Source organism: Gymnodraco acuticeps, unplaced genomic scaffold (genome assembly GCF_902827175.1).
Source record: "Gymnodraco acuticeps unplaced genomic scaffold, fGymAcu1.1, whole genome shotgun sequence".
In the NCBI taxonomy this organism is placed as follows: Eukaryota; Metazoa; Chordata; class Actinopteri; order Perciformes; family Bathydraconidae; genus Gymnodraco; species Gymnodraco acuticeps.
This window is the reverse complement of record NW_022991621.1, coordinates 59,958-85,912: the sequence shown is the minus strand read 5'-3', so window position 1 is coordinate 85,912 and position 25,955 is coordinate 59,958. Positions and strand designations below refer to the sequence as shown.

Below are 25,955 nucleotides of genomic sequence, written 5' to 3'. Positions count from 1 at the left end.
GCGCATATAAGTAAACACCAATGATGCCACACTAAAACTAGAGCGAGTAACTCATCAAATCTTCACTTCCTGTCCGCTGTGATGCCTCTTAAGACTACAGAGGATAATGTCAGACTTCTATTGCATTGGAGGCCGTCAAATCATCACTTACTCATTTGGATTGAAGATTTGTCGAACGCTGGAAAGATTCACCAGATCAGATCTGCACATTTCTGTAGCAGAAACATCAAATGAGTGCACAGTGGGATATTTCCTCTCCTCTGCTCTTCAGCTAACCAGCGACGGCTCCATTATGGTGCCGGATGAAAGACAGCTTCTTACAGAATAAGACATGAAGAGAGGCCATTAGAGTGCTGGCCGGAGGAGGAAGGAGGAAATGGTTTAATGGACGCCTCTCCTACCTTCAGAAACCTCTGTCTGTCTGGGTCTCTTTCCTGCTTCATTTAATGCCAGACCACTGGCGGTCAGAAGAGGAAACATTGATTTAAACGTCTATCGGAAAGGAATAAAGTCAAGCTGGGAAATAACATTTAGCGGTTTGAAAGGTTGAAGATGAATATCGGGCATTTTGCTGCAAAATAAATATACAATCTGGCGAGTGAGGAGAAGAGCTTTCAAATGGATAAATATCTGAATCACTGCCGCTGTCTTTGAACATGAATCCCTTTGTGATATGGGAAATGAATCAGAATAATTACAGGCTAATTGAGAAGCCGTCACAGAGAGAGAGAGAGAGAGAGAGAGAGAGAGAGAGAGAGAGAGAGAGACTGGAATGGTAACCTCTCTGTGTTTTTGTACTTCTTAAATGGGAGAATGTCTCTTTCTTCCTCTCTTCCGTCTCCCCTCCGTCTGCTTCACATATTGAGTTGTGAGAGCAGAGCCTTGTTTATCCGAGTCGCTGTTTGACAAACCTTTCCCCCCCGTTTCCATTCAAAAGCTGCAGGCTGACAGGAAACACCAAGGCCAACTTTCAGCGTTTGCACTGAAGGTCACCTCTGCTTTCTGAGCACACACGGCTCAATTCAAAGCTCAATTCCAAACAGCCACACACACACACACACACACACACAGACACACACACACACACACACACACACACACACACACACACACACACACACACACACACACACACACACACACACACACACACACACATGTCTTTTTTGATGTCTTAAGTATTGTTTGTTGCAATGTTTTGGGGGCCTGGTACTTAAAATGTGCACTGCTAATTCTATGCTGTAGCTGTTGTACGTAAGAGAATAATATTAACTAGAGAATTCAATTCCTGAAGAAATTGCTAGTGGGAATGCTTTATGCTGAAAAGCTGACGCTAAACTGCTATGCTGAAATGTAATGTGTAAGAAGAAAGTGAAGAATCTAGATTGAAATGAAACATGAACACTGGGGGCTTGAATGTGTGATGAGAGAAGAAAAGAAAGTGAAAAGGCTTGGAAAAGCAGCAGAATATTTGAACTGCAAACTTCTGAACTAACTTGATGGCGAATGATCTGTCACCATGGCAACGGCATTTGATGACACCTCATAATACGCTTAGATGCGTTGATGGCTGCATCGTTACCAAACCTGTGAAGTCTTGGGCTGTTTGGAGTATTTTCACTGAAGTTATGAGAAAGCCGTGTTTCAAGGCGAGCATTTTGTTACCATGGTAACGGCATTTGAAGAAATCTCAAAACTGTCCCGTAGATGTCTTCAAGGCTGGAGCACTTTTTGAACATATTCATAGGAGTTATAGCGACATCATGTTTTATGGCGAGGGATGCGTTTCCATGGAAACGGCATATGGTGAGATCTCAGATTTGGCGTAGAGCTGTTGAGGCATGGACCGGTGATATACAAGTGAAGATTGGGGGACGATTGGACCGTGTCCATTGGACTTACAGCCTCATCGTGTTTCATGGTGAGTGGTCTGTCGCCATGGCAACGGCATTTCATGACACCCCATACTACGCTTAGATGCATTGATGGCTGCATCGTTATCAAACCTGTGAAGTTCTGGGCTGTTTGGAGTATTTTCACTGAAGCTATGAGAAAACCGTGTTTCAAGGCGAGCATTGTGTTGCCATGGCAACGGCATTTGGAGAAATCTCAAGACTGTCCCGAATCGTCTTCACAGCTGGACTGTTAGCACACTGCTACCTGGAGGCTGCTGCTCTGAGCACGTCAGCATCGTGTTCCATTACACAGGTGTTTATAGTTGAACTAACGAGCTCTGTAGAGATCACAGGTTTCCATTGTTCTGAATGAGAGATGAACCTCTTACATGTGAACGTTTTGTGGGAAGAACCGTAACAGATATCTGTGAAATTTCAAAACGTGAAGCATGTCAAGGAAGTTGAGTATCTGAAGTGTAATTGTTGTGTACTTTTGGGTTAATAATGTGGCCTTTTTGGCAGTTTAACTAAAGGTGTGCAGCTGCTACCGTGAGGCAATATCTGCCTGAAATTACAATGGGCTTCAATGGAGGAATGTTGAACGTTTTTGTCACTTCATGCCCTCAAGAGGCATTTTGTTGAATTATTTTTGCTTAATTATTTGTCATTTTTCAAGCTATGAGATGTTTTCCTACGTTTATCATGAAAAATTATGTCCCAGGAATGTAGGGTTTGGGAATTATGGCAGTTTTAAAAAAAAATATATGAAGGCACATTTCAAGATTTCTTACAGCCCGTCTACACTACAGGCATCGAAAAAGCTTGAAGCTGGGCGTGTCTGGAAGCTTGGGGAGTTTTTGCGACCAACAACGAATGACATGAATCTCCCGCCCCCGACATACAAAGCAATAGCAATGTTAACACGAAGTAAACTGGATATAAAATCCCCAAACAGGCGAAAACCTACCAGTTTCACCCACTGTCTCTGCCACCTCCCTCCATGCCTGGTTCCTCCGGTTTGTATCCCGGTAGATAGTCTGGTCGGAAAGAACCGGGTGATTTGCTACCGTAATTTCTCGTTTGGAATATGAGGAAATGAACTGCGGTCTGGCTCTCCCTGCTTGCACGCGGTTTGATTGGCTAGCGCTTGTACTGGCGGGAATTGCAAAAACGGGATTTGATTGGCTGACGCCAGCTTCGAGCAAGCATCGAGCCTCAAAAGTTGAACATTGTTCAACTTTTGACGCCGATAGATGCTCGCGATGCTTGCAACGCCTTGCCATGCTACCCACAATGCAGTTCGGCGAAGTTTGAAAATATCCTACGTCTACCCATTGAAATGAATGGGAGAAGCGTTGAAAGCATTTTTTGACGCCTGTAGTGTAGACGGGCCGTTACCCTCTAGCTGTGACATCACGCACTCTAGTTCATGTTCAAATGTGAAGAAACACTCTTAAACAAGGTCTGAACAAATGTTAATATCTCTAAAAGTAAGAATCAGATTTAAAAGTTGTTTTACACGAATAATGTCAGAAAGATTTGTAACATTTGAAAGTTGGAATGAGGTTTCTGAGTGAAAGTATGAATGAACAGTTAGCAGTTGAAGTCGCATGAAGATTTGTTGAAGTTGAAGATTTTCTCCATTGACTTCAATGTTAAAAATGTGATGTATTATGGGATGTATCTCTGGAATTATGAAAGTTATGAATGACAAAAGTAATAGCCATCGATTCCCGACCGAGCTGAACGTTTTGATGTTTGAACGGAGTTTCTGCGATGTTCAATGCGGGAGGAGAAGAGGGCCAAAATACCGGCGGAATAATAAAATGTTTGTCCGTAGAATAACAGTTAGTGGGAATGCTGTTAACAGCATTCCCACTAACTTAACATAAATAATCATAATTATTAGAAAATAAATAACAATAACATATAATAATAATTTACCTAGGAGGGTTCATGAAACACAGATAAATTGTGTTTTTTTAAATATATGTATTTTTACTTATTGAATATTCTACATTACATTTTTCAACATCAATACAATTCAATAGCAAAGAAAACAGATAGAAACAAAAACAAAAACACACACACACACACACACACACACACACACACACACACACACACACACACACACACACACACACACACACACACACACACACACACTGTTTTGAAATGTGGGTGCTTCCTTATTCTTCCCATTTTGCGATATCAACATCTTATTAACTTTATAAATAACATGAATACATTATATATTTTGAGTTCCTTGTGTCCTACCTCTGTGCGTGGCGTACAGCGCGGCGAAGGTGACGACGAAGAAGGTGGTGGAATATTTCCCAGCGTTCACCAGGTGGGGGAACGCCCTCTTTGTGTCTCGGTAGCGCCTCAAACACTGGACGAAGCGGAACCAGGCGGGCAGGCACTGGATGACGGCGCGCAGCCCGTACGAGTAGCTGTGGCACACATGACCTCCAGAGTCTGAGAGGGGTAGAGAGGTTAGGGTGTTATGGTAGAGGATTTAGAAATATACAAAACAGAAACAATTATTAACAGTAGAGAAAGAGGCAGCAAACACACTCGGCCTATTCCAAGCCTCCACTTAAACATGGCTAAATAATTGCAATTTTATAGAAACCACAAGATCAATATGCAAACAATAGCTTAAATTCAATAGTGATGGAGAACTTTAATGCACTAAAAACATAAAGACAGGAAATGTCAATATGAAAAGTGTGATTATATGGAAAGACAGTTATTAAGAGTGTTTGCAAAATTCCAAAACACACAAAGATAACAGAAAACAAATGACAGCGAAAGAAAAGAGGCAGCAAACGCACTGGGCCTACTTGAAGCCTCAACCTTAATAATGTTAAAACTCACAATTTGATAGAAAACACAACATGAAAAGTGTATTAGTGTTTGTGTTTATACAGAAAAGCAGCTATAAGATAAGATAAGATACAATAAGATGTACTTTATTGATTAAAAACAGCAGATACATGATATTTCAGGCATTTTTTGTGATTGGTCAACCAGCTTAGAGATGTCCCGCCTCTTAGCCTATCACGTACAATGTGTTGGAGCGCTAGCCAATAGGAGCGTGAGTGTTCCATAGTGATGTCACCATGTTCTGGAAGCAAATATAGGAGTCAAATGGAGGCGTTTCAGGCCATTGACATGCACTAAAAACCTATATAACACACTACGGGAGAGGGAGAACCCCATAAAGAAAAACACGGTCTTTTTTAAATTCATAAATGATAGGAATCTGAAATAAAGGAGCAGATGATATTTAGGACTCCGAGCAGTAGGGAACGTTTTAACCCAAACTATGACAGTATTAAAGATCGTGGATTAATTGGATTGTAATAAAAAGTAAAGTAGGAGGCGTGTGGCGCAGTGGGTTGTGCGTAGGTGTTGGGGTCAGAGGGTCACAGGTTCAAACCCCACTGCAGTGTAAAGAGACCACATGTACGACATCTCCGTCTGATAAAATCCATTCATTTATTTATCTCTAGTTTCCTCCTCCTCTCCTCATTCTCTTCATTATGAGAAGCACACATTGACCTCTGAGCGGCCGAACGTAAACGATCCATTAGCTGCGTGTTAATTGGCTGCTGGAGGCCGAGGTGTCGCTGTGGATGAACAGCAATTAAAAGCTCGTTCACATTTCATCCGCTGACAGGACACGTCCACTTTCTGGCTCGCTGTCAACTTATTCTGACACATTTACAACCAGGAGGTCCATGACTTTCTCTCCTGCTGTAATGGATGCAGCAGGTAGAGAATAAACACTGTTATTCATGATGTATTAGTGCATCAAAGAGCTTTTTAAGAGTGATATTTAAGCACTTTAAAAGGTACCTTAATGAAAAACATTGAGCCTCTCAAAGTATTTTCCTTAATAGCGATCAAAGTGTATTACTATGATTATTTTAACCGGTCTTCACTTGACTTTCAGTTCTGATCATGATTATTTAATAATAAGCTCACTCAGCTTCTCTTAAATGTTTAATGAAAAGCATTTATTATTGTGGTTCGGACATTAACATCAGTTTGCTTTCAGCGTAGGGCAATTTAGATTTTGAAGAGCAAGACATTTGAAAGATTAATTTGTGGTGTGTTCTATAGTTTTTTGTGAATGTAAAATGGTCTGCATTACTTCAAGATTAAACACTCGCGCTCCTATTGGCTAGCGCTCCAACACATTGTACGTGATAGGCTAAGGGGCGGGACATCTCTAAGCGGTTGACCAATCACAACAGAGCCTGCCAGCTAACCAATCAGAGCAGACTGGTCTCTGGTTTCAGACAGAGGGTGAAAAGAGGTGCTGCAGCACAGGCAGTACGAGAACAATGAAGAACTTTTTTAACATTAGAGCATGGAGACACTACATACTGATATACACCTGAACATCAGCAGGAGAGGACTCTTTAAAGTAGAGACACTACATACTGACATACACCTGAACATCAGCAGGAGAGGACTCTTTAAAGTAGAGACACTACATACTGACATACACCTGAACATCAGCAGGAGAGGACTCTTTAAAGTAGAGACACTACATACTGACATACACCTGAACATCAGCAGGAGAGGACTCTTTAAAGTAGAGACACTACATACTGATATACACCTGAACATCAGCAGGAGAGGACTCTTTAAAGTAGAGACACTACATACTGATATACACCTGAACATCAGCAGGAGAGGACTCTTTAAAGTAGAGACACTACATACTGATATACACCTGAACATCAGCAGGAGAGGACTCTTTAAAGTAGAGACACTACATACTGATATACACCTGAACATCAGCTGGAGAGGACTCTTTAAAGTAGAGACACTACATACTGATATACACCTGAACATCAGCAGGAGAGGACTCTTTAAAGTAGAGACACTACATACTGATATACACCTGAACATCAGCAGGAGAGCACTCTTTAAAGTAGAGACACTACATACTGATATACACCTGAACATCAGCAGGAGAGGACTCTTTAAAGTAGAGACACTACATACTGATATACATCTGAACATCAGCTGGAGAGGACTCTTTAAGTAGAGACACTACATACTGATATACACCTGAACATCAGCAGGAGAGGATTCTTTAAAGTAGAGGACACTACATACTGATATACACCTGAACATCAGCTGGAGAGGACTCTTTAAAGTAGAGACACTACATACTGATATACACCTGAACATCAGCAGGAGAGGACTCTTTAAAGTAGAGACACTACATACTGATATACACCTAAAACATCAGCAGGAGAGGACTCTTTAAAGTAGAGACACTACATACTGATATACACCTGAACATCAGCAGGAGAGGACTCTTTAAAGTAGAGACACTACATACTGATATACACCTGAACATCAGCAGGAGAGGACTCTTTAAAGTAGAGACACTACACACTGATATACACCTGAACATCAGCAGGAGAGGACTCTTTAAAGTAGAGACACTACGTACTGATATATACCTGAACATCAGCAGGAGAGGACTCTTTAAAGTAGAGACACTACATACTGATATACACCTGAACATCAGCAGGAGAGGACTCTTTAAAGTAGAGACACTACATACTGATATACACATGAACATCAGCAGGAGAGGACTCTTTAAAGTAGAGACACTACATACTGATATACACCTGAACATCAGCAGGAGAGGACTCTTTAAAGTAGAGACACGTATAAAGAAATATAACCAAAAAACAAAGTGTGCTTCAGAACCCTTCTTTGTTATCGTATATTTTCAGGTGTATTTTTGCTGTAACTGCAGTTTGACCTCTCCACCTGTTCACGGACAGAGGAGTTGAAAGTCTCACCCTGGTCGCGGGGCAGCAGCCCTCTGCTGTTGCTCCACTGCAGCTCGAAGATGTAGTAGCAGACGAGATACTCCAGGTCCATCAGGACGAACACCAGAGAGTTCAGCTGGTCGGCCAGCCAGAAGTCTGCAAACTCCACCCGGTGGAACGGAGCCGTGAACACGCGGAACTGAAGAGGAGGGAGAGAGTCGGTCAAAGTCAGTCAATCTCAAAATATGTGTGTACACACAGAAGGATCGAAATACTGTTCCCCACAGTCCCGAGGTTTAAAAAACTCACACATTAAAATGCAAGAACACTCAATAATTTACAAAGAAAACACAAAATAACCATTTACTTCAGTAAGCAGGATATAAAACAAAATGATGTATTGTCCATAGGCAAGGCAAGTTTATTTATATAGCACTTTTCAACACAAAGCAATTCAAAGTGCTTTACAAAAAAAGAAAGACATTAAGAAAATGGCAGTGTGTGTCTCTATGTGTGTGTCTCTATGTGTGTGTCTCTATGTGTGTGTCTCTATGTGTGTGTCTCTATGTATGTGTCTCTATGTGTGTGTCTATGTGTGTGTCTCTATGTGTGTGTCTCTATGTGTGTGTCTCTATGTGTGTGTCTCTATGTATGTGTCTCTATGTGTGTCTCTATGTGTGTGTCTCCATGTGTGTCTCTATGTGTGTGTCTCCATGTGTCTCTCTATGTGTGTGTCTCTATGTGTGTGTCTCTATATGTCTCTCTATGTGTGTGTCTCTATGTGTGTGTCTCTCTATGTGTGTGTCTCTATGTGTGTGTGTCTATGTGTGTGTGTCTATGTGTGTGTCTCTATGTGTGTGTGTCTATGTGTGTGTCTCTATGTGTGTGTGTGTCTATGTGTGTGTCTCTATGTGTGTGTATCTATGTGTCTCTCTATGTGTGTGTCTCTATGTGTCTCTCTATGTGTGTGTCTCTATGTATGTGTGTCTATGTGTGTGTCTCTATGTGTGTGTGTGTGTGTCTATGTGTGTCTCTCTATGTGTGTGTCTCTATGTGTGTGTCTCCATGTGTGTCTATGTGTGTGTGTATCTGTGTGTCTCTCTATGTGTGCGTCTCTATGTGTGTGTCTCTATATGTCTCTCTATGTGTGTCTCTCTATGTGTGTGTCTCTATGTGTGTCTCTCTATGTGTGTGTCTCTATGTGTGTGTCTCCATGTGTGTCTATGTGTGTGTGTATCTGTGTGTCTCTCTATGTGTGCGTCTCTATGTGTGTGTCTCTATATGTCTCTCTATGTGTGTCTCTCTATGTGTGTGTCTCTATGTGTGTCTCTATATGTGTGTGTCTCTATGTGTGTGTCTCTATGTGTGTCTCTATGTGTGTGTCTCTATGTGTGTGTATCTATGTGTGTGTATCTATGTGTGTGTATCTATGTGTGTGTGTCTCTATGTGTGTGTGTCTATGTGTGTGTGTGTCTATGTGTGTGTCTCTATGTGTGTGTCTATGTGTGTGTCTATATGTGTGTGTGTCTATGTGTGTGTCTCTATGTGTGTGTGTCTATGTGTGTGTCTATGTGTGTGTGTGTGTCTATGTGTGTGTGTCTATGTGTGTGTCTCTATGTGTGTGTCTCTATGTGTGTGTCTATGTGTGTGTCTATGTGTGTGTCTATGTGTGTGTCTATGTGTGTGTCTCTATGTGTGTGTGTCTATGTGTGTGTCTATATGTGTGTGTCTCTATGTGTGTGTCTCTATGTGTGTGTCTATGTGTGTGTCTATGTGTGTGTCTATGTGTGTGTCTATGTGTGTGTCTCTATGTGTGTGTGTCTATGTGTGTGTCTATATGTGTGTGTGTCTATGTGTGTGTCTCTATGTGTGTGTCTATGTGAGTGTCTCCATGTGTGTGCGTCTCTATGTGTGTGTCTTCATGTGTGTGTGACCTCTACACAAACACAGGGTGTGTATCGTGCTCTCATGTTATTTGGGATTTGACTTTTGGCAGCAGCCGTTATTGACCGAGCTTTGTAAAATGATCTGTTTCCCCCCTCAGGCCACATGTGACATTCAGGAGCCACTGCACGCCTCTCCATTCAAACACTTCTGGAAATGTCAGAGAAAATTGATGTTTTTTCTCTTATACATATCCACCCATTACCCATCTCTCTCCACCTGTCAATCAGAGGCTGTATTGATCTCTTCTACACTCCATCTGTGTCTCAAGTCCTCTGCAGAGCTGGAGGGTTTTCATTCCTTCAGCAAACAGCAGTAATCTGCAGTTCGTCCTATAATGAAATCTCTGTCCTCTGTCTGGTGTTTATGATCAGAAGAAATAATCACACCTGGCATGAACGCATTTAAAAGCACCGCTGGAAACAACAACAGATTGTTTCATCGGATAATGAACATTGCTTCTAAAGCAGGGATGGGCAACTTTGATGGTGGTGGGGGCCACATCATTGATGTACTGGCCACCAGGGGGCCGCAGATTCACTTGGAACACACACACACAAGAATTCCATGTGTTGTATGTAATTATTAAAAAATATACTAAGTCTGACATCTTCATTGTCAGACTGCTTGTCAAATGCTACCGAGGTGTCCCTGAGCAAGGCACCGTTCCCCACATTGCTCCCCGGGCGCCGTTCAAAATGGCAGCACACTGCTCCTAACACAGGATGGGTCAAATGCAGAGAAACAATTTCCCCACGGGATTAATAAAGAATATCAAATTACATTACATTACATTACATTGCATTTAGCTGACGCTTTTGTCCAAAGCGACTTACAATAAGTACATTCGACCAGGAAGACACAACCTTGAAGAAAACAGAATCATATAAGTATATCAGGTTTCATAGAGCCAAACATTTCAAGTGCTACTCAACTGGCTTTAGGTAATCCAGTCCTTTATTGGTATAAAAGTGCTTCGTTAATCGTTCTAACGCTCGAAGTGGAGTCGAAAGAGATGAGTTTTCAGTTTGCGCCGGAAGATGTGCAAGCTATCTGCTGTCCTGATGTCAATGGGAGCTCATTCCACCATCTTGGAGCCAGGATAGCAAACCCACGTGTTTTCGCCGATGGGAACTTGGGTCCCCCTCGCAGCGAGGGCGCAACGAGTCGTTTGGCTGATGCAGAGCGTAGTGCACGCGCTGGGGTGTACGGTTTAACCATGTCCTGGATGTAGGAAGGGCCAGATCCATTCGCAGCACGGTAAGCAAGTACCAGTGTCTTGAAGTGGATTCTAGCAGTTACCGGAAGCCAGTGAAGGGAGCGGAGGAGCGGAGTGGTGTGGGAGAATTTAGGAAGGTTGAAAACCAGACGAGCCGCTGCATTCTGGATGAGCTGCAGAGGTCGGATGGCACATGCAGGTAGACCAGCCAGGAGGGAGTTGCAGTAGTCTAGGCGTGAGATGACGAGAGCCTGGACCAGAACCTGAGTCGCTTTCTGAGTCAGCTGGGGACGTATCTTCCTGATGTTGTAAAGCGTGTATCTGCAGCAGCGGGTTGTAGCAGCGATGTTTGCAGTGAAGGACAGGTTGTTATCTAGGGTCACACCCAGATTCCTTGCAGTCTGAGTCGGGGAAACAACTGAGGTGCCGATGTTGATTGTCAGGTCAAGAGTTGGACAATCTTTTCCCGGGAGGAAGAGCAGCTCAGTCTTGTCAAGGTTGAGCTTGAGGTGGTGAGCAGACATCCACTGAGAGATGTCAGCTAGACAAGCAGAGATGCGTGCGACGACCTGGGTCTCTGAGCGGGGAAAGGACAGAATTAATTGGGTGTCGTCAGCGTAGCAGTGGTATGAAAAACCATGCGGGCTAATGACTGATCCGAGCGAGTTTGTGTACAAGGAGAAGAGGAGGGGACCAAGAACAGAGCCCTGAGGGACCCCCCGTAGTTATATCATTGACATTTTACAATCAAAGGGAACATCCCCAAAAAATGGGAACATCCTCTACTAAGCTCACTACACAAATATCAGTTCACAGAAATGTTATTTCATTTTTACAAGAGGCATGTTTGTATTGAACAGGTTATTAAACAGTGGAATAAAGCTATTTTTAAACTATTGGAAAGCACGGAAAATGTGTGTGTATTGAGATGAACCATTAGATGACATAAAGATGAAGTCATGAACACTAACCCAGACATTAGTCACTAACTTGAACCTAAAACACTTGTAGCCAGTCTCTGCATTCCCCTTGTTCCACAATAAGGGGAATGTCAACACGCCCGCACTCTGCTGTTCCTCAGCGCCCCCCCCCCCCCCCCTCCCGCTGAAATTATGAATGAAAAGCGTAGTAATAATAGATAACACGGCAGGGTCCGTGACAGTTTGTTTTCATCTGATTTCAAATAAACAAAGTCTTGGTTTTAAGAATATTAAACTTGTTTCGCCAAATTCAGATGATAAAAACTACTTTTAAGCTTGTAAAGCTTGTTAAGCTTTAAGCATAATTACAAGCGGCAACTCAACGTCACAGCAGGCATAACAACAGCCGGTGTTTCTTGTGAGGGTTGCCCCGGGAAACAAACACAATACACACAAATGCGTCACAGATTATTTTGCGGTATTTGAAATCATGTACGCAGCTCGCGACGTAACTAGGAGTCTAGTGGACGGTATCAGTACTACAAGTAAAACAAATTCAAAATATATATATTTTTTTAAATATATATTTTTAAAATGAATTACGTTGTTCATAAATTAATCTGAGGGCCGCAAAAAGAGGAGGTGGGGGCCGCATGCGGCCCGCGGGCCGCCATTTGCCCATCCCTGTTCTAAAGTGTCGTAATGAAAGGCATATCTACATTGTGACAGCGGCACAATATGACAACAAGGTAAGTCATAAATTGCAATAGGAGACACATATAACCCTTAATTGTTTTCCTAGGCCTCAGTGATGAGACAACGAGAGCAGCGCCTCTAAGTAGGCTCAAGTCCCGCCCCCCCTTCAACAAGGCAGCACAAGAGATTCTCAATTCCACCTCTGAGGACCTCTCCAGAGATGCATGGTTGGCGGCTGCTTGGAAGCAGGAGTGGGAGCTAGCCGGGCCCTCCCGTATCCATCGCTACATCTGGGACCCAGGAGATGGCGCCATAGGAGGAGACGACCTACCACGCCGGCAATGGACCACACCAAACCTACGAACTGGGGTCGGTCGCTTCAAAACATCAATGAAGAAGTGGGGCCTGGCAGACAGTTCTGCATGCGAGTGCGGTGACCCTGAACAGACTGCCCAACATATAATAACCACCTGCTCTTTATATAGACCACCAGCCTCTTCGACTTAGGACCAGAGATGCGGGCATGGCTACACGACAGCGAGTTGGACCTCTGACGTTACACGAAAGAAGAAGAAGTGAAGAAGTGATGAGATTTGAATATCCTGTACCCTTTGAACTTTGTCAATAGAAATTATTTTTAGTGCCTATTTTGGTATTTATTTCTTTAAGTGTGTTCAAATGCTTGATATTCCGTGAATCTGTACAACCAACGCTTAAAGGTTCTGAAAGCCAATAACAATAAATAATTGTAATAAAAATGTGGTATTGAACAGATAGATATATACGATAAGATTCAATACGATACGATCTGACACGATACGATATGAAGCTACACTATACGATCCGATACCATATGATAGAATACGATATGATACGAAATGATAAATGATAAGAAATGATACGATGCATTACGATATATTCTGAAATGTTACAATATGATAGGAGACCAGAAGAGGCGATACGCAACCATCTGATACGTTACGATACTATACTATCTGATACTACACAATCTGATCATAACACAACATCAAAATAACTGAAGAGAACATGTTCAAGACCCCCTTTGACGTCCATTTGATCTGGGATTTAACCCTGTATTTACTCTCAGATTGATCAGCAGGACCGGATACGAGTCCTTTAGGGATTGTGTACGACGGCCTTGAAAAAGAAACAGCCCCTATCGGCTTTTACGATTACTGAGAGCCAATAAAAACTGAGTATGATTATGAAGCCGCATGAGTGGAGGAGGGCTGAGGGAGCGATATTCTGAGGACGGTGGGGAGTTGTAAAGGGAAGGAGGAGGGGGGAGGAAGAGGAGGAGGAGGAGGAGGAGGAGGAGGAAGAGGAGCTCAGGGCATCAGCATACTGATAGATCTGTGCCTGTAATGATTGCACAGTCACAACCCTCCACCTCCCCTGGGACGAGGCTGCTTTCTATTATCTCTCAACCCTCTGCCCTCTGTCTCACTACACCCCCTCCACACACACACACACACACACACACACACACACACACACACACACACACACACACACACACACACACACACACACACACACACACACACACACACACACACACACACACACACACACACACACACACACAGTGCAGCTCGGCTTAGACAAAGAACAGTCACACAGGAGGGTTTTGTAAACATGAGGCTTGAGATACATATCTGAATTTTACATGCATTCATTGTGTTTGATAAAGATATAAACACACACACACACACACACACACACACACACACACACACACACACACACACACACACACACACACACACACACACACACACACACACACACACACACACACACACACACACACACACACACATATCTCCAGTAATTGTTTTCTGGGGCCTTAGTGACCTGTTTTAATATATTTGAATCCAACACTAATTAAACTCTGTGAAAGAAATTATATTTTTTTGTGTACATTTGTATTTTATGCTTGTTTTGTTTTAGGAGTATCTTGAAATGCTTCGTATCCCTAACAATGAACACCGTAATAGATAAAAGGATTCATCAAATTTCACAAATCAAACACAAAACATAATGATCTTAGATATTTCTTACGTAGACTTTCTTATCTCTTGAATGAGTTTCTGCAAAACGCCCTCACACAGTTTTGTGTTATGGAATATGGAGAAAGAGAATTGATGCTGATCGTGTTTTTCTACACTGTATAAACTCTTTTGATATTGTATAGTCGTATGATAATTGGTGAAGTTTTCTGTCAGTTATTTGAGCGTTTAAAAGTTGGAAATATGACATGGGACCTTTAAGGTAAAAACATCTGATTAAAAAGTGGGGTTACTTTTGTTTGAGTTGTTTTGTCCGTGCTGCAATTCAAATGTGCTCCGTGTTATTACCATATGCAAATCTCCAGCCCACACTGATCCGTTGTCTCACGTTGTCTCATCTTGTTTGCATTTATTTTGGTATGGCAGTCCTATAAAAAGCCTGTTTACATCTGACTCAGCAATTCCCTTTGTGTATCCATTAACCCTGACAGTTTGGCTCAGCTTGAATTAAATCCTTCCTTTTAAAAAAAACACCACGGCCATAGAATTGAATTACGCTGCGATACATGATCGTGTGTTTTGCACTGACCAGCAGCTTGAGGAGCCAGAAGCGAGACTTGTAGTATCCGGTCTTGAAGGGGTTGATGAGGAAGAGCAGCATGAAGCCGTAGAGGATGAGCGGGTTGATCTGCATGGGGAGGTAAGTGTAGTCCGAGTAGAGGCAGGAGAGGATGCTGAGGCACCACAACACTCCCAGGAAACCCGCAATCTGCACAGAAACAACACAAAGAGGCATTAGGAGGAGAAAGCACTTTTTGATTGAAGACTCATAGAAAATACATTCGGTACATCGATAGGTTAGATTGAACAGTTCAAAGGTACTAGTGTTCAGCTTAGTCTCTACTATTGTACTTCAAATGACAACAATACAATATTTAAACCACAATTACAACCAAAACAGACCATGTAGCCAAAATGTAAGAGAGTGTTGTACAGTTGTACAAATAATACATAAATAAATACAAAAGAATAATAATAAAACAATAGAAAGACAAAAAACAAATAATAATAATAATACATGACACTTATATAGCGCTTTTCTAATAACTCACAGACGCTTATCATCACAATTAACAAGGCAATCTGAATAGTTATATGCAAACCATGTTGTGATTTGTTATTCCAGAGTATAAATCAAACCCTGTGGACATTAGGTATGTTCAGCTGAATGGAATCAAATCTGCATATTTCAGAAAATGCATGATCACACATTTTTAACAGAAAAACAAAGTGGTTTATTTTCACTACAGAGTGCGAATCAGATGTTTCACAACATTTTGTTTAAACAAGTAGAGGACTAGCTCTTCTCACAAGCCCCTCCCCATTGTACATAAACCAATCAATTCAAATATAATAAACAAAAATAAACAAATTCATCTAGTCCAGGGGTTCCCAACTTTTTCCCCCGAGAGCCCCCCCAAATGACTCCTGTTGGGAGTTGCACCCCCCCCCCCCCCCCCCCCCCCACCACACACACGCACAAGGGGGTGCGAGGGGGGCAACAGACAAGGCAACAGCGGTAATTAAAGTTTAAAAGTCTCTAAAAGCTACAACTACTGTCACAAACTGGATGAATGTGAAGTATTTTGTTAAAGGAGGATGAAAGCGTAATCAAGGAGCACTATTGGAGTGACTTTGATGGCTATTGGACTCAGGATTAATTCATTTGGATTCCCGCTGTATGAAGAAATGAAAGGACTGCGTAAATGGAAACAATTCACAAAGGGATTCAACTGTTTCAAACACAGGCTCAAAGTAAGCCGGATTTTGCCGATGTGTTTCTGTGGATTCAAAAGTCGTAAATAATCTACAAAATGGAGGAGACCGATCTGATCGGAGCAACTGTGACAAATAATCCAACTGAAGCCGGAATGGACAATGGCTATGTTTTAAACATGCGCTTATCCAGACAAGCCCGGTTTGGACACTTTACGGGCAGAAGAAACATTTCTACAGAAAGAATTATAAATGTCTGTCTTTTTATGCCTTTAATACTAATTGTAATGCTTATTCAAATTAATTAATCAATTTATTTGTTATACTTTATTGTAATGTAGAGACAAGGCTTTTAGCGACAATCATGTATTGTGTAACAATTATATGTAAAAAAAAAATTATAAATAAAAATAAAAAGTCTAAATATGATATTAGGCCTCAAATCATCTGAGGCCTGGCGCCCCCCAGGTTGGAAACCACTGATCTAGTCGATACGGAATGTGAGAAAATGTATCTTTGTGATTCAATCTTTTACTTTATTTCAGAGTAAAAAACGTTCCAGTCCTGACCTCGAACAGGTGCTGGTGTGAGAGGTTGTTTCGGGGGTTGATCTCGAAGATGAGCACGTGGTTGACTCCGGCCTGCCGCCATCCGTAAGTGTTGATGCCCAACAGGAAGAGGAACTGGATCAACAGGAAGCCGCCGCGGTAGATACGCACCAGAGGCCAAATGTTCTCAAAGCGTACGAACACAGCACCTGAAAAAACACAGAGGATGCTTTCATTTGATATATCTCAAACCCTGAAAAGAGTCAGCATTTCATCACTTCCTGTTCTATCCTGAAATAAGGTGTGTGGTTAACACAAGCTGAAGAGATTTTTATTCTACAACTTGAAATACGTCAGTAAATACCCCACTGGTGAATTAAAAAACGTTGGTTGCTAACAAGAGTCTAAATGAGACGACTAAACAAAGTCATGCCCAACATTAGCCACCTTTAGCTTAGCAGTGGTGACGTGAAGTCATGTGACCGTGCTGTAGTTCCTTTATAGCCCAACATTAGCCACCTTTAGCTTAGCGGTAGTGACGTGAAGTTATGTGACCGTGCTGTAGTTCCTGTATAGCCCAACATTAGCCACCTTTAGCTTAGCGGTGGTGACGTGAAGTCATGTGACCTCGTTGTAGCTCCTTTATAGCCCAACATTAGCCACCTTTAGCTTAGCGGTGGTGACGTGAAGTCATGTGACCGTGATGTAGTTCCTTTATAGCCCAACATTAGCCGCCTTTAGCTTAGCGGTGGTGACGTGAAGTCATGTGACCGTGCTGTAGTTCCTTTATAGCCCAACATTAGCCACCTTTAGCTTAGCGGTGGTGACGTGAAGTCATGTGACCGTGCTGTAGTTCCTTTATAGCCCAACATTAGCCGCCTTTAGCTTAGCGGTGGTGACGTGAAGTCATGTGACCGTGCTGTAGTTCCTTTATAGCCCAACATTAGCCTCCTTTAGCTTAGCGGTGGTGACGTGAAGTCATGTGACCGTGCTGTAGTTCCTTTATAGCCCAACATTAGCCACCTTTAGCTTAGCGGTGGTGACGTGAAGTCATGTGACCGTGCTGTAGTTCCTTTATAGCCCAACATTAGCCACCTTTAGCTTAGCGGTGGTGACGTGAAGTCATGTGACCGTGCTGTAGTTCCTTTATAGCCCAACATTAGCCACCTTTAGCTTAGCGGTGGTGATGTGAAGTCATGTGATCGTGCTGTAGTTCCTTTATAGCCTAACGTTAGCTTTTTACTTCAAAAATTATAAAGTGGTGTTAATATGTGGAGAGTATCCTGCTGAACTAAACGTGTAAGCATCATAAACGTTTGTTTGCCACAGATATTATTTTCTGCAATAATCCAAAATCACATGGAGAAATCCCATTGTCTTTTATAGAGGGTCATGCTGTCTTCAGGGTCGGCCTAAAAAAATACGTCACGGCAGAACAGGATTTCCTGCTTTTAAAAAATCTAACATTTGAAAAGTTAATGAATATCAACGAGATTTTTGCTCACCAGAGAGAATGAAGGCGATGGCGAGGATGATGAAGAAGCCGCAGTAGAGTCCAACACGAAAGGTGGTCCAGGCCAGAGTGGGCTGCAGCAGGAAGAGAGGAAACACATACATTAATAATGGAAAAGACATCAAATAATAACACATAATGTATTGTATTTGACATATTAATACATTATTATGCAACTACAACTCTTCATCAAACATATATCCATATAGAGCTCCTTTTATCTGCTTGATTATATGTATATCATGCACACGCCTGCAGGGTGGACGTAGAGATCAATAGTCACAAAGCACATATATTTCAAAGCTGACAGTAATTAATGCATTAATAACAGTAGATATTACATATGGAGGTAAAGTGCCACTAGCTTCTGAAAGATATCCTGTTCAACATTAAGAAGGCACTTATAAAATCAATGAAAGCCTCTTATGGTTTCTCCTTCTTTCCATCCCTCTCAAAACAAACCTCTCACCTTCTGTTCTCAACCTTTACTCACCAGCAGCGTCTTAAAAACAACGATACAGTGAGACGCAGATTGCAACGGTGGGATATTCAAAGACATGGAGAGCATACTGAGGTCTTTTATAACTATCCAGTAACAGATGGAGACTAATAATGTTATGATGAGAGTAACTATGATGGTCTATTGCTTCAGTTACTTAATAGATGAGAGTAACACACTTTTGGGGGAAAAACATTCGCTGTCATTTGAATGGCGGTAAATACAGATTCTGAAGTTTTCAACCATCACATACAAAAATTAAGAAAATGATGATGGTCAGACAGACAAACTATTCGAAAATGTCCCTGGAGATCACTGATCTGCGTCGATTCTTTGTTTAATTTAAATAAATAGGGAAATGATGACGAGTGGCAAGCAGCAGACTGACACTGAGATTTCTGAGTTTCTTTTACTGTCCTTTTTTCTGTAGAGGAAGCAAATAAACCGTAACTCGGGATTTATTTGTTGTTTGAGGTGAAATATATGACTCAGCAGCTTTAAGACATGAAGACACTATTATTTCCTGCTTCGCTCTGATGCAGTATTGTCCCCCGAAAAGTTGGCGGGCCGTAAATTCGCCAGGAAGTGACATAGGTGTTCCCTATTGATTCAAATTCAACTATAAATCAACACAGATGATGGATCTCTAGTGACATTTTTTAACAGTTTGTATGTCTGACCATCACAATTGGGATTCTTGTAGATACAAAAAAGCGCGGTATTCTTAATTTTTTATGTGATTGCTGAAAACTTCTGAATCTGTAGTGTGTTTTCACCCAAAAGTTGGCGGGGGCAGTAATTTCTCCAGGAAGTGACGCATGTGTTACTCTCATCTACTTGTAAATGAACCAAATGACACACAGAAAGATGGCGGATAGTACTTCCTGTTGTGTATCAGCTGAACTGACCTGAGCCGCCCCCAGAGGAGGAACTCTGAGCCTCTTCATGGCCTTCTGACGGTCTCCTCCCTCCAGCTCTGTGGTCACGATAGTCTGCAAACACACACAACAACATATCATGAGTTTATCTGTGTTTAATAGTGTGTGTGTGTGTGTGTGTGTGTGTGTGTGTGTGTGTGTGTGTGTGTGTGTGTAGGGCTGCACCAGGCCATCCCGTTTGACCTCTTTGCCCTCCCTTATCTTGCACTTAAATGCTAGGATCGATATGATGTTATATACAGACTCAAATCCAAATAATATATACTTCACATACTGTACATGTGTAATATATACTATTTTTGATAAGCACAGATTTAGACAGATCACTATTCAGAGCAAACCTTGCAGCAAGTATGTGTGTGTGTGTGTGTGTGTGTGTATGTGTGTGTGTGTGTGTGTGTGTGTGTGTGTGTGTGTGTGTGTGTGTGTGTGTGTGTGTGTGTGCACCTCTGTCTCTGAGATGAGATGAGTGATCTTCTTGCAGGTGTAGAAAGGAGCCACCTCCACATGAGCCACGCGCCAGTCGGCCCCGCGGGGGGTGTCCAGGATCTTATCGTGCTTCTTCAGGATCTTACGGAAACCCGTGAAGTTCAGGTTCTGTGGACGACAACGAGGAAACAACGGTTAGAAACTCACTCAGAGATAGGAGGGTTTATTTCATTTCAGACCAGGGGGGAACAATACACTTACTAAAAGAAGCCCTGTTCTGCTTTTTAGGGATTTTCGGTTTCCTGTAGTGTGTTTTATAGGTTTTAGTGCAAGTAAAATCTCTTTGTTCCCTCCGGATTGAGGACTCTTTAAAGTAGAGACACTACATACTGATATACACCTGAACATCAGCAGGAGAGGACTCTTTAAAGTAGAGACACTACATACTGATATACACCTGAACATCAGCAGGAGAGGACTCTTTAAAGTAGAGACACTACATACTGATATACACCTGAACATCAGCAGGAGAGGACTCTTTAAAGTAGAGACACTACATGCTGATATACACCTGAACATCAGCAGGAGAGGACTCTTTAAAGTAGAGACACTACATACTGATATACACCTGAACACCAGCAGGAGAGGACTCTTTAAAGTAGAGACACTACATACTGATATACACCTGAACATCAGCAGGAGAGGACTCTTTAAAGTAGAGACACTAAATACTGATATACACCTGAACACCAGCAGGAGAGGACTCTTTAAAGTAGAGACACTACATACTGATATACACCTGAACATCAGCAGGAGAGGACTCTTTAAAGTAGAGACACTACATACTGATATACACCTGAACATCAGCAGGAGAGGACTCTTTAAAGTAGAGACACTACATACAGATATGGCCCAGAATAGGACCCCTTTAAACCACTAAAACCCACATGTATGTATCTGGGAATGTCAGCATTTGTTCCAAAGGAGGTTGTATTGTCCTGGTACCTGGTAGTTCTGCAGCAGGATGAGGCTGAGGTAGAACTCGCTGAATGCCAGCTTCAGGTCCTTGATGTTGTGGTGTTTGCAGCGCTCCTCCTGGGACAGGTGGAACATGGTCTTACGTCTCCGCAGGCCGGGCGGAGCGTTGCTCTCGCGCTGAGCGTCCAGAGACGACTGCAGCTCATTCTGCAGCGTGGCCGAGCGACGCTGAGCCTCGGCTAGCTTCTCTGCAGGGAGGGAGCACGAGAACATGATTCAAAAGAGGTTTTAGACAAGAAGATTTAAGCGATAGTAGACTTTATGGAGATCAGTCTGCCCGGCTGTCTGTTCCAGGAAATGAAGCGTGGAGACTCTCAGGAAGGGCTGACGTGCACATGTTGAGGGAGAGGAATCATTACCTGGGTCAGAGACATTTTAATATACTCAGAAGAGAGGAAAAGAGAGGGCAGTAAGTAACCAGTAAATGTCATTAAAAACACACACACACACACACACACACGCACACACACACACACACACACACACACACACACACATACACGGTTTTCTCTACATGTTAGTGACAGTGATCCTCGGATGAACACATGTGAGCAGCTGGAGGCGTGAGAAAGTCCTGAGCTGTAGATTAAATCTGAAGACGAGGTGACTCTTCGTGTGTGTGTGTGTGTGTGTGTGTGTGTGTGTGTGTGTGTGTATGTGTGTGTGTGTGTGTGTGTGTGTGTGTGTGTGTGTGTGTGTGTGTGTGTGTGTGTGTGTGTGTGTGTGTGTGTGTGTGTGTGTGTGTGTGTGTGTGTGTGTGTGTGTGTGTGAGGCTAATGGACCATAAAGGGACAGGTGTGGGGGGTCAGCTTTCACTCTGTTCTTCCTTTAGCTTTTAGGAAGATATTCAATGGCAGTCTGCAAACATTTATTTTCTTGTGCCTATTTGACCAAAGGGTCAAAGGGTCTTCATCGTTTTCATGCAAAGGGCTTGTAAGTGAAAGAGAGACAAATAGCGACAACCTTTCCCAAAAAAACCACTCAAACTCATTGTTTTTTTTCAAATTTTGAATAAAAATATTCTTTTAAAACATAATCAAACAATAATCTGGTCTAACCCGTGAAGTGTTGGTTCAAATTGGGTTAGAGACCTATTTCATGCTGTTTTAGGATGCTTATAATGCTAAGGTCTTTAAATAGAATTAGGTGGGTGTCGCTAACCAGTTTTTCAATATAGATAAGTGCAGCAGGTGATTTAGCACAAGCTAGCTTTTCTTTTCACTTATAAGCTGATTTAACGTCCCTTAAATGTTGGATTTGGACGTGTTTTCTTAGACGCCTTTTGATTTCTGAGTGAAAATACACTTTTGAAACATGCAGTAACTCTTCGGCCCCCTGTTGAAGACCCCTGGTTTTCTTTAACTCATGAAGAAGGAGGTCTGCAGGATTTGAGCGCAGCACAGCTTTCAGAGGTCAGAGACCCCTTTCAGAGCAGAGAGCCTGATGTACAGTCAGCACACCATCTATCTGCCACACACACACACACACACACACACACACACACACACACACACACACACACACACACACACACACACACACACACACACACACACACACACACACACACACGGTGAGTGGCATCAGATAAAGAGTGTGTGTGGAGGGTAAACACGATGCTGAGAGCAGGAGATGTTTTCATGAACAACACAGCGCTCACACACTGATGAGGATCTGCTGACCACAGATTCAACACGCAGCGCTGAGATCAACATACAATAACATCTATTCGTATCTGTTTTTATTCATATGCGCAGACACTGACATATAATATTTACTTTCGAATGTAAAAAATCTAAAGGCTCACAACTCAAGAGTGATAGGTTGAGCACTGATTCATCAGATGTCAGACAATGTGTATTTGTTAGCATCTATTTATTATATGTAGATTAAGTTCTGTCTTTTTCTATTTAACATCATATTAAAGTGAGAATGTTTGAGCTTTGGACTTCGAGAAACAGGGAAGGACGATTTTCACTCATTTGTGATATATTAATGAATGATGAATGTAAGCCGACTAACACCAACATGTACTGATTAGTCATATCATTGATTAACGGGCGTCGTACATTATAGTGTATGACGTACCCACAAACAGATTTATACAAGGCAAAGGAATGATGTCATGTCCTCTGCAGCAGGACGCTTCTGGAGTTTCTTAATAATGAAAATATGTATAAAACTTAAGGGTCAAACCTTCAGCGTTTCAGTAAATAAACCCCCCCGCTAACAAGATCTGTGCTGATTTCCATCTGGTTTATTCACTGACATGCATCTGCCCGTTACGGCTCTTTAAATGCACTCTATGGTTATGATGTCCCATCATGAAGAGCTGGGACAATCTGTCCAGTTCACCTTGGACCTCAGCTGACCTGCAGTTCCTCTGACAGCCTGTAGAGGACGTCTTCACACACACACAAACGATTTAAAGGCTTTGTTGTCATATGCCCAGCTGCAGAAACGACAGCATCATTTATGGCAATTAATCTAAAGTCCCAGACGCTTTTATTTTAACATGTATATTTTCTACTTTTTTAATGCTATTTTATTTCTATTTGAGATGTTTACATTTTGGAATGTTTATTTCTAGTCTTTTAATTTCTCTAATGTTCAATGCCTTGTGTTTTTATGCTGCTGCAACGCAAACATTTCCCAAATTGAGATCAATAAAGTATTTATTATCTTATCTTATCCTGCTCCATGCAGCAAACTGTACTTAAGACGTACAATGAAAAATAAGAGTGCAAGAGACATAATGGTGCAAGTAAATCCCAGCTATAATGGAATATACACGTATACAGTATAATGAGAATGTACATTTAATACAGTACAGTAGAACAAATACTGTTTACTGTGATACTGCCCTTCTGGAAGCAGAGCAACGACATGTTTTATGGCTTCCATCTCAGGTTACACACACACACACACACACACACACACACACACACACACACACACACACACACACACACACACACACACACACACACACACACACACACACACACACACACACACACACACACACACACACACACACACCTCGCCTCAACACGACAACCTCTGGCGACTTCAATCACACCAACACCAGACACAACATGGAGAGAGTAAATCACAACTCTGAAATATATATTTATAAACCTGATAGCTGATGCTTATGTATATTAACATTTAAAATATGATTACCCGCCACATGTTGAACGTTGAGGCAATAATAAGGTAATTAAATAAGACTTAGGATGCAGAAGGAGGGTTATTGCAAAACAAAATCAAATATTGAAATAAAAAGGTTAAGTAAATAAAACATGCATCAACTATAACATCTCAAATAGTAGTAGCTTAGGTAACAGTCTTTATATCAATATATTATGTTACACCATATGTAAAATGTTGATGTTTTATACAATGTTAAAGTTATTTAAGGTGATTCTGGAAAGCTTATTTGCAAGAGGAGCTTTTTTTGTTTATATTAAATGATAGTTTGGAATTTGTACAGGTTTTAATGAGATTGTCACGATCTGTCTGTATTGTATTTTGTCTTGTCTTGTTTCATGTTTTATTTTGAAAGGTCTTCACTTCCTGTCTTTGGTTTTCTGTCTGCGTTGTGTCTTGTTTAAATCTGTCTGTGGTTCCCTGTCGTTAGTTTCCCTGGTGTGTCTGTTTACCCGATTGTGTTCACCTGGTGTCTCTGTGTGTTCTCCTCCCTCCTCACCTGGGTCTTGTTTCTGTGATTAGTCTTGTGTGTATTTAAGTTCTGGTTTTTCTGTCTGTCTTTGTCGGTTCGTCTTGTGTCATGACTAGTTCTTCGGTGAGTGTTCTGTTTTGTCTTTGTTTAGCACCTAGCCTTGAAATAAAGGAGTTTTTCAGTTTATATCTGCATTTGGGTCCTGCCTGCTTCACACACCGTAACATACATAGTTAATTCAATAGTCTATTTAACTACGATCCCAATTACAACACTTTCACGATTTCACAAAAATCATAATCTAATTATATATAATTTTTCACTTCTGGAGTAAAATAATGCACCGTAGAAAGAATAAAATAAAACGTAAGGTGTGAAATATTATAAAAGCTATTATAGAATCTAAAAAATGACGAGTATAGGAGACATAAATATACAAAAAAGGGAATTGAATACGAACATCTGAAACCCTTCATCCTTGATTTCACAGACTCAACGATAGGTTATAAATAAAGTAATAAGTACCCGAGTAGAAGGTGTTGATTTTCAGCAGCTCCTTCTCGCAGGTCTGGAAGAAACGCTCCTCAAACTTAGCGTAGTATCTCTTCACCGCGTCTTCATCTGTGACTGGAGAACAACAACAGAGACAGAAACATTAACGAGCTGCATGATGAAAGGCACACGCATGTACACATTATAGCAATGCTGTACTTTTATACATCGTGTAAACTAGGGGGACCTTTAAGTCCTAGGAGTCAGACTTTTAAACGTTTATCTGAACAGAGACATCAACACCATGCAACAACAGCTTCCTGTCCGTCTGGCTTCAGTCTCTCTAAACCAGGGGGTCAAACTCAAATACACAGTGGGCCAACATTAAAAAATGGGTACTAGTGGAGGGACTGGTTCAATGTTTATTGCAGAACTTATTGAAATGAACTTATTGCACATTTTAAACCTGGAACTAACAAAGCTTCAATTATTGCCTATAAAAACAACATTAAATAAT

The 25,955-nt window shown here is 41.7% G+C and overlaps 1 protein-coding gene across 1 annotated transcript in view; it reads right to left on the bottom strand.

Annotated features, from left to right (window-relative positions):
- Positions 1-25,667, bottom strand: part of LOC117534046 (xenotropic and polytropic retrovirus receptor 1 homolog) — a 40,707-nt gene extending 15,040 nt beyond the window's left edge. The window contains exons 1-10 of the mRNA XM_034198073.1: positions 25,658-25,667; positions 25,472-25,573; positions 21,229-21,449; positions 20,242-20,391; positions 19,765-19,848; positions 18,350-18,431; positions 16,866-17,053; positions 15,110-15,289; positions 7,739-7,907; positions 4,176-4,376 (exon numbers count right to left, since the gene is read on the bottom strand). Coding sequence (XP_034053964.1) covers positions 4,176-4,376; positions 7,739-7,907; positions 15,110-15,289; positions 16,866-17,053; positions 18,350-18,431; positions 19,765-19,848; positions 20,242-20,391; positions 21,229-21,449; positions 25,472-25,573; positions 25,658-25,667 — 1,387 coding nt within the window. The remainder of the gene's footprint in view (positions 1-4,175; positions 4,377-7,738; positions 7,908-15,109; positions 15,290-16,865; positions 17,054-18,349; positions 18,432-19,764; positions 19,849-20,241; positions 20,392-21,228; positions 21,450-25,471; positions 25,574-25,657) is intronic.
- Between the last annotated feature and the right edge of the window lie 288 nt (positions 25,668-25,955).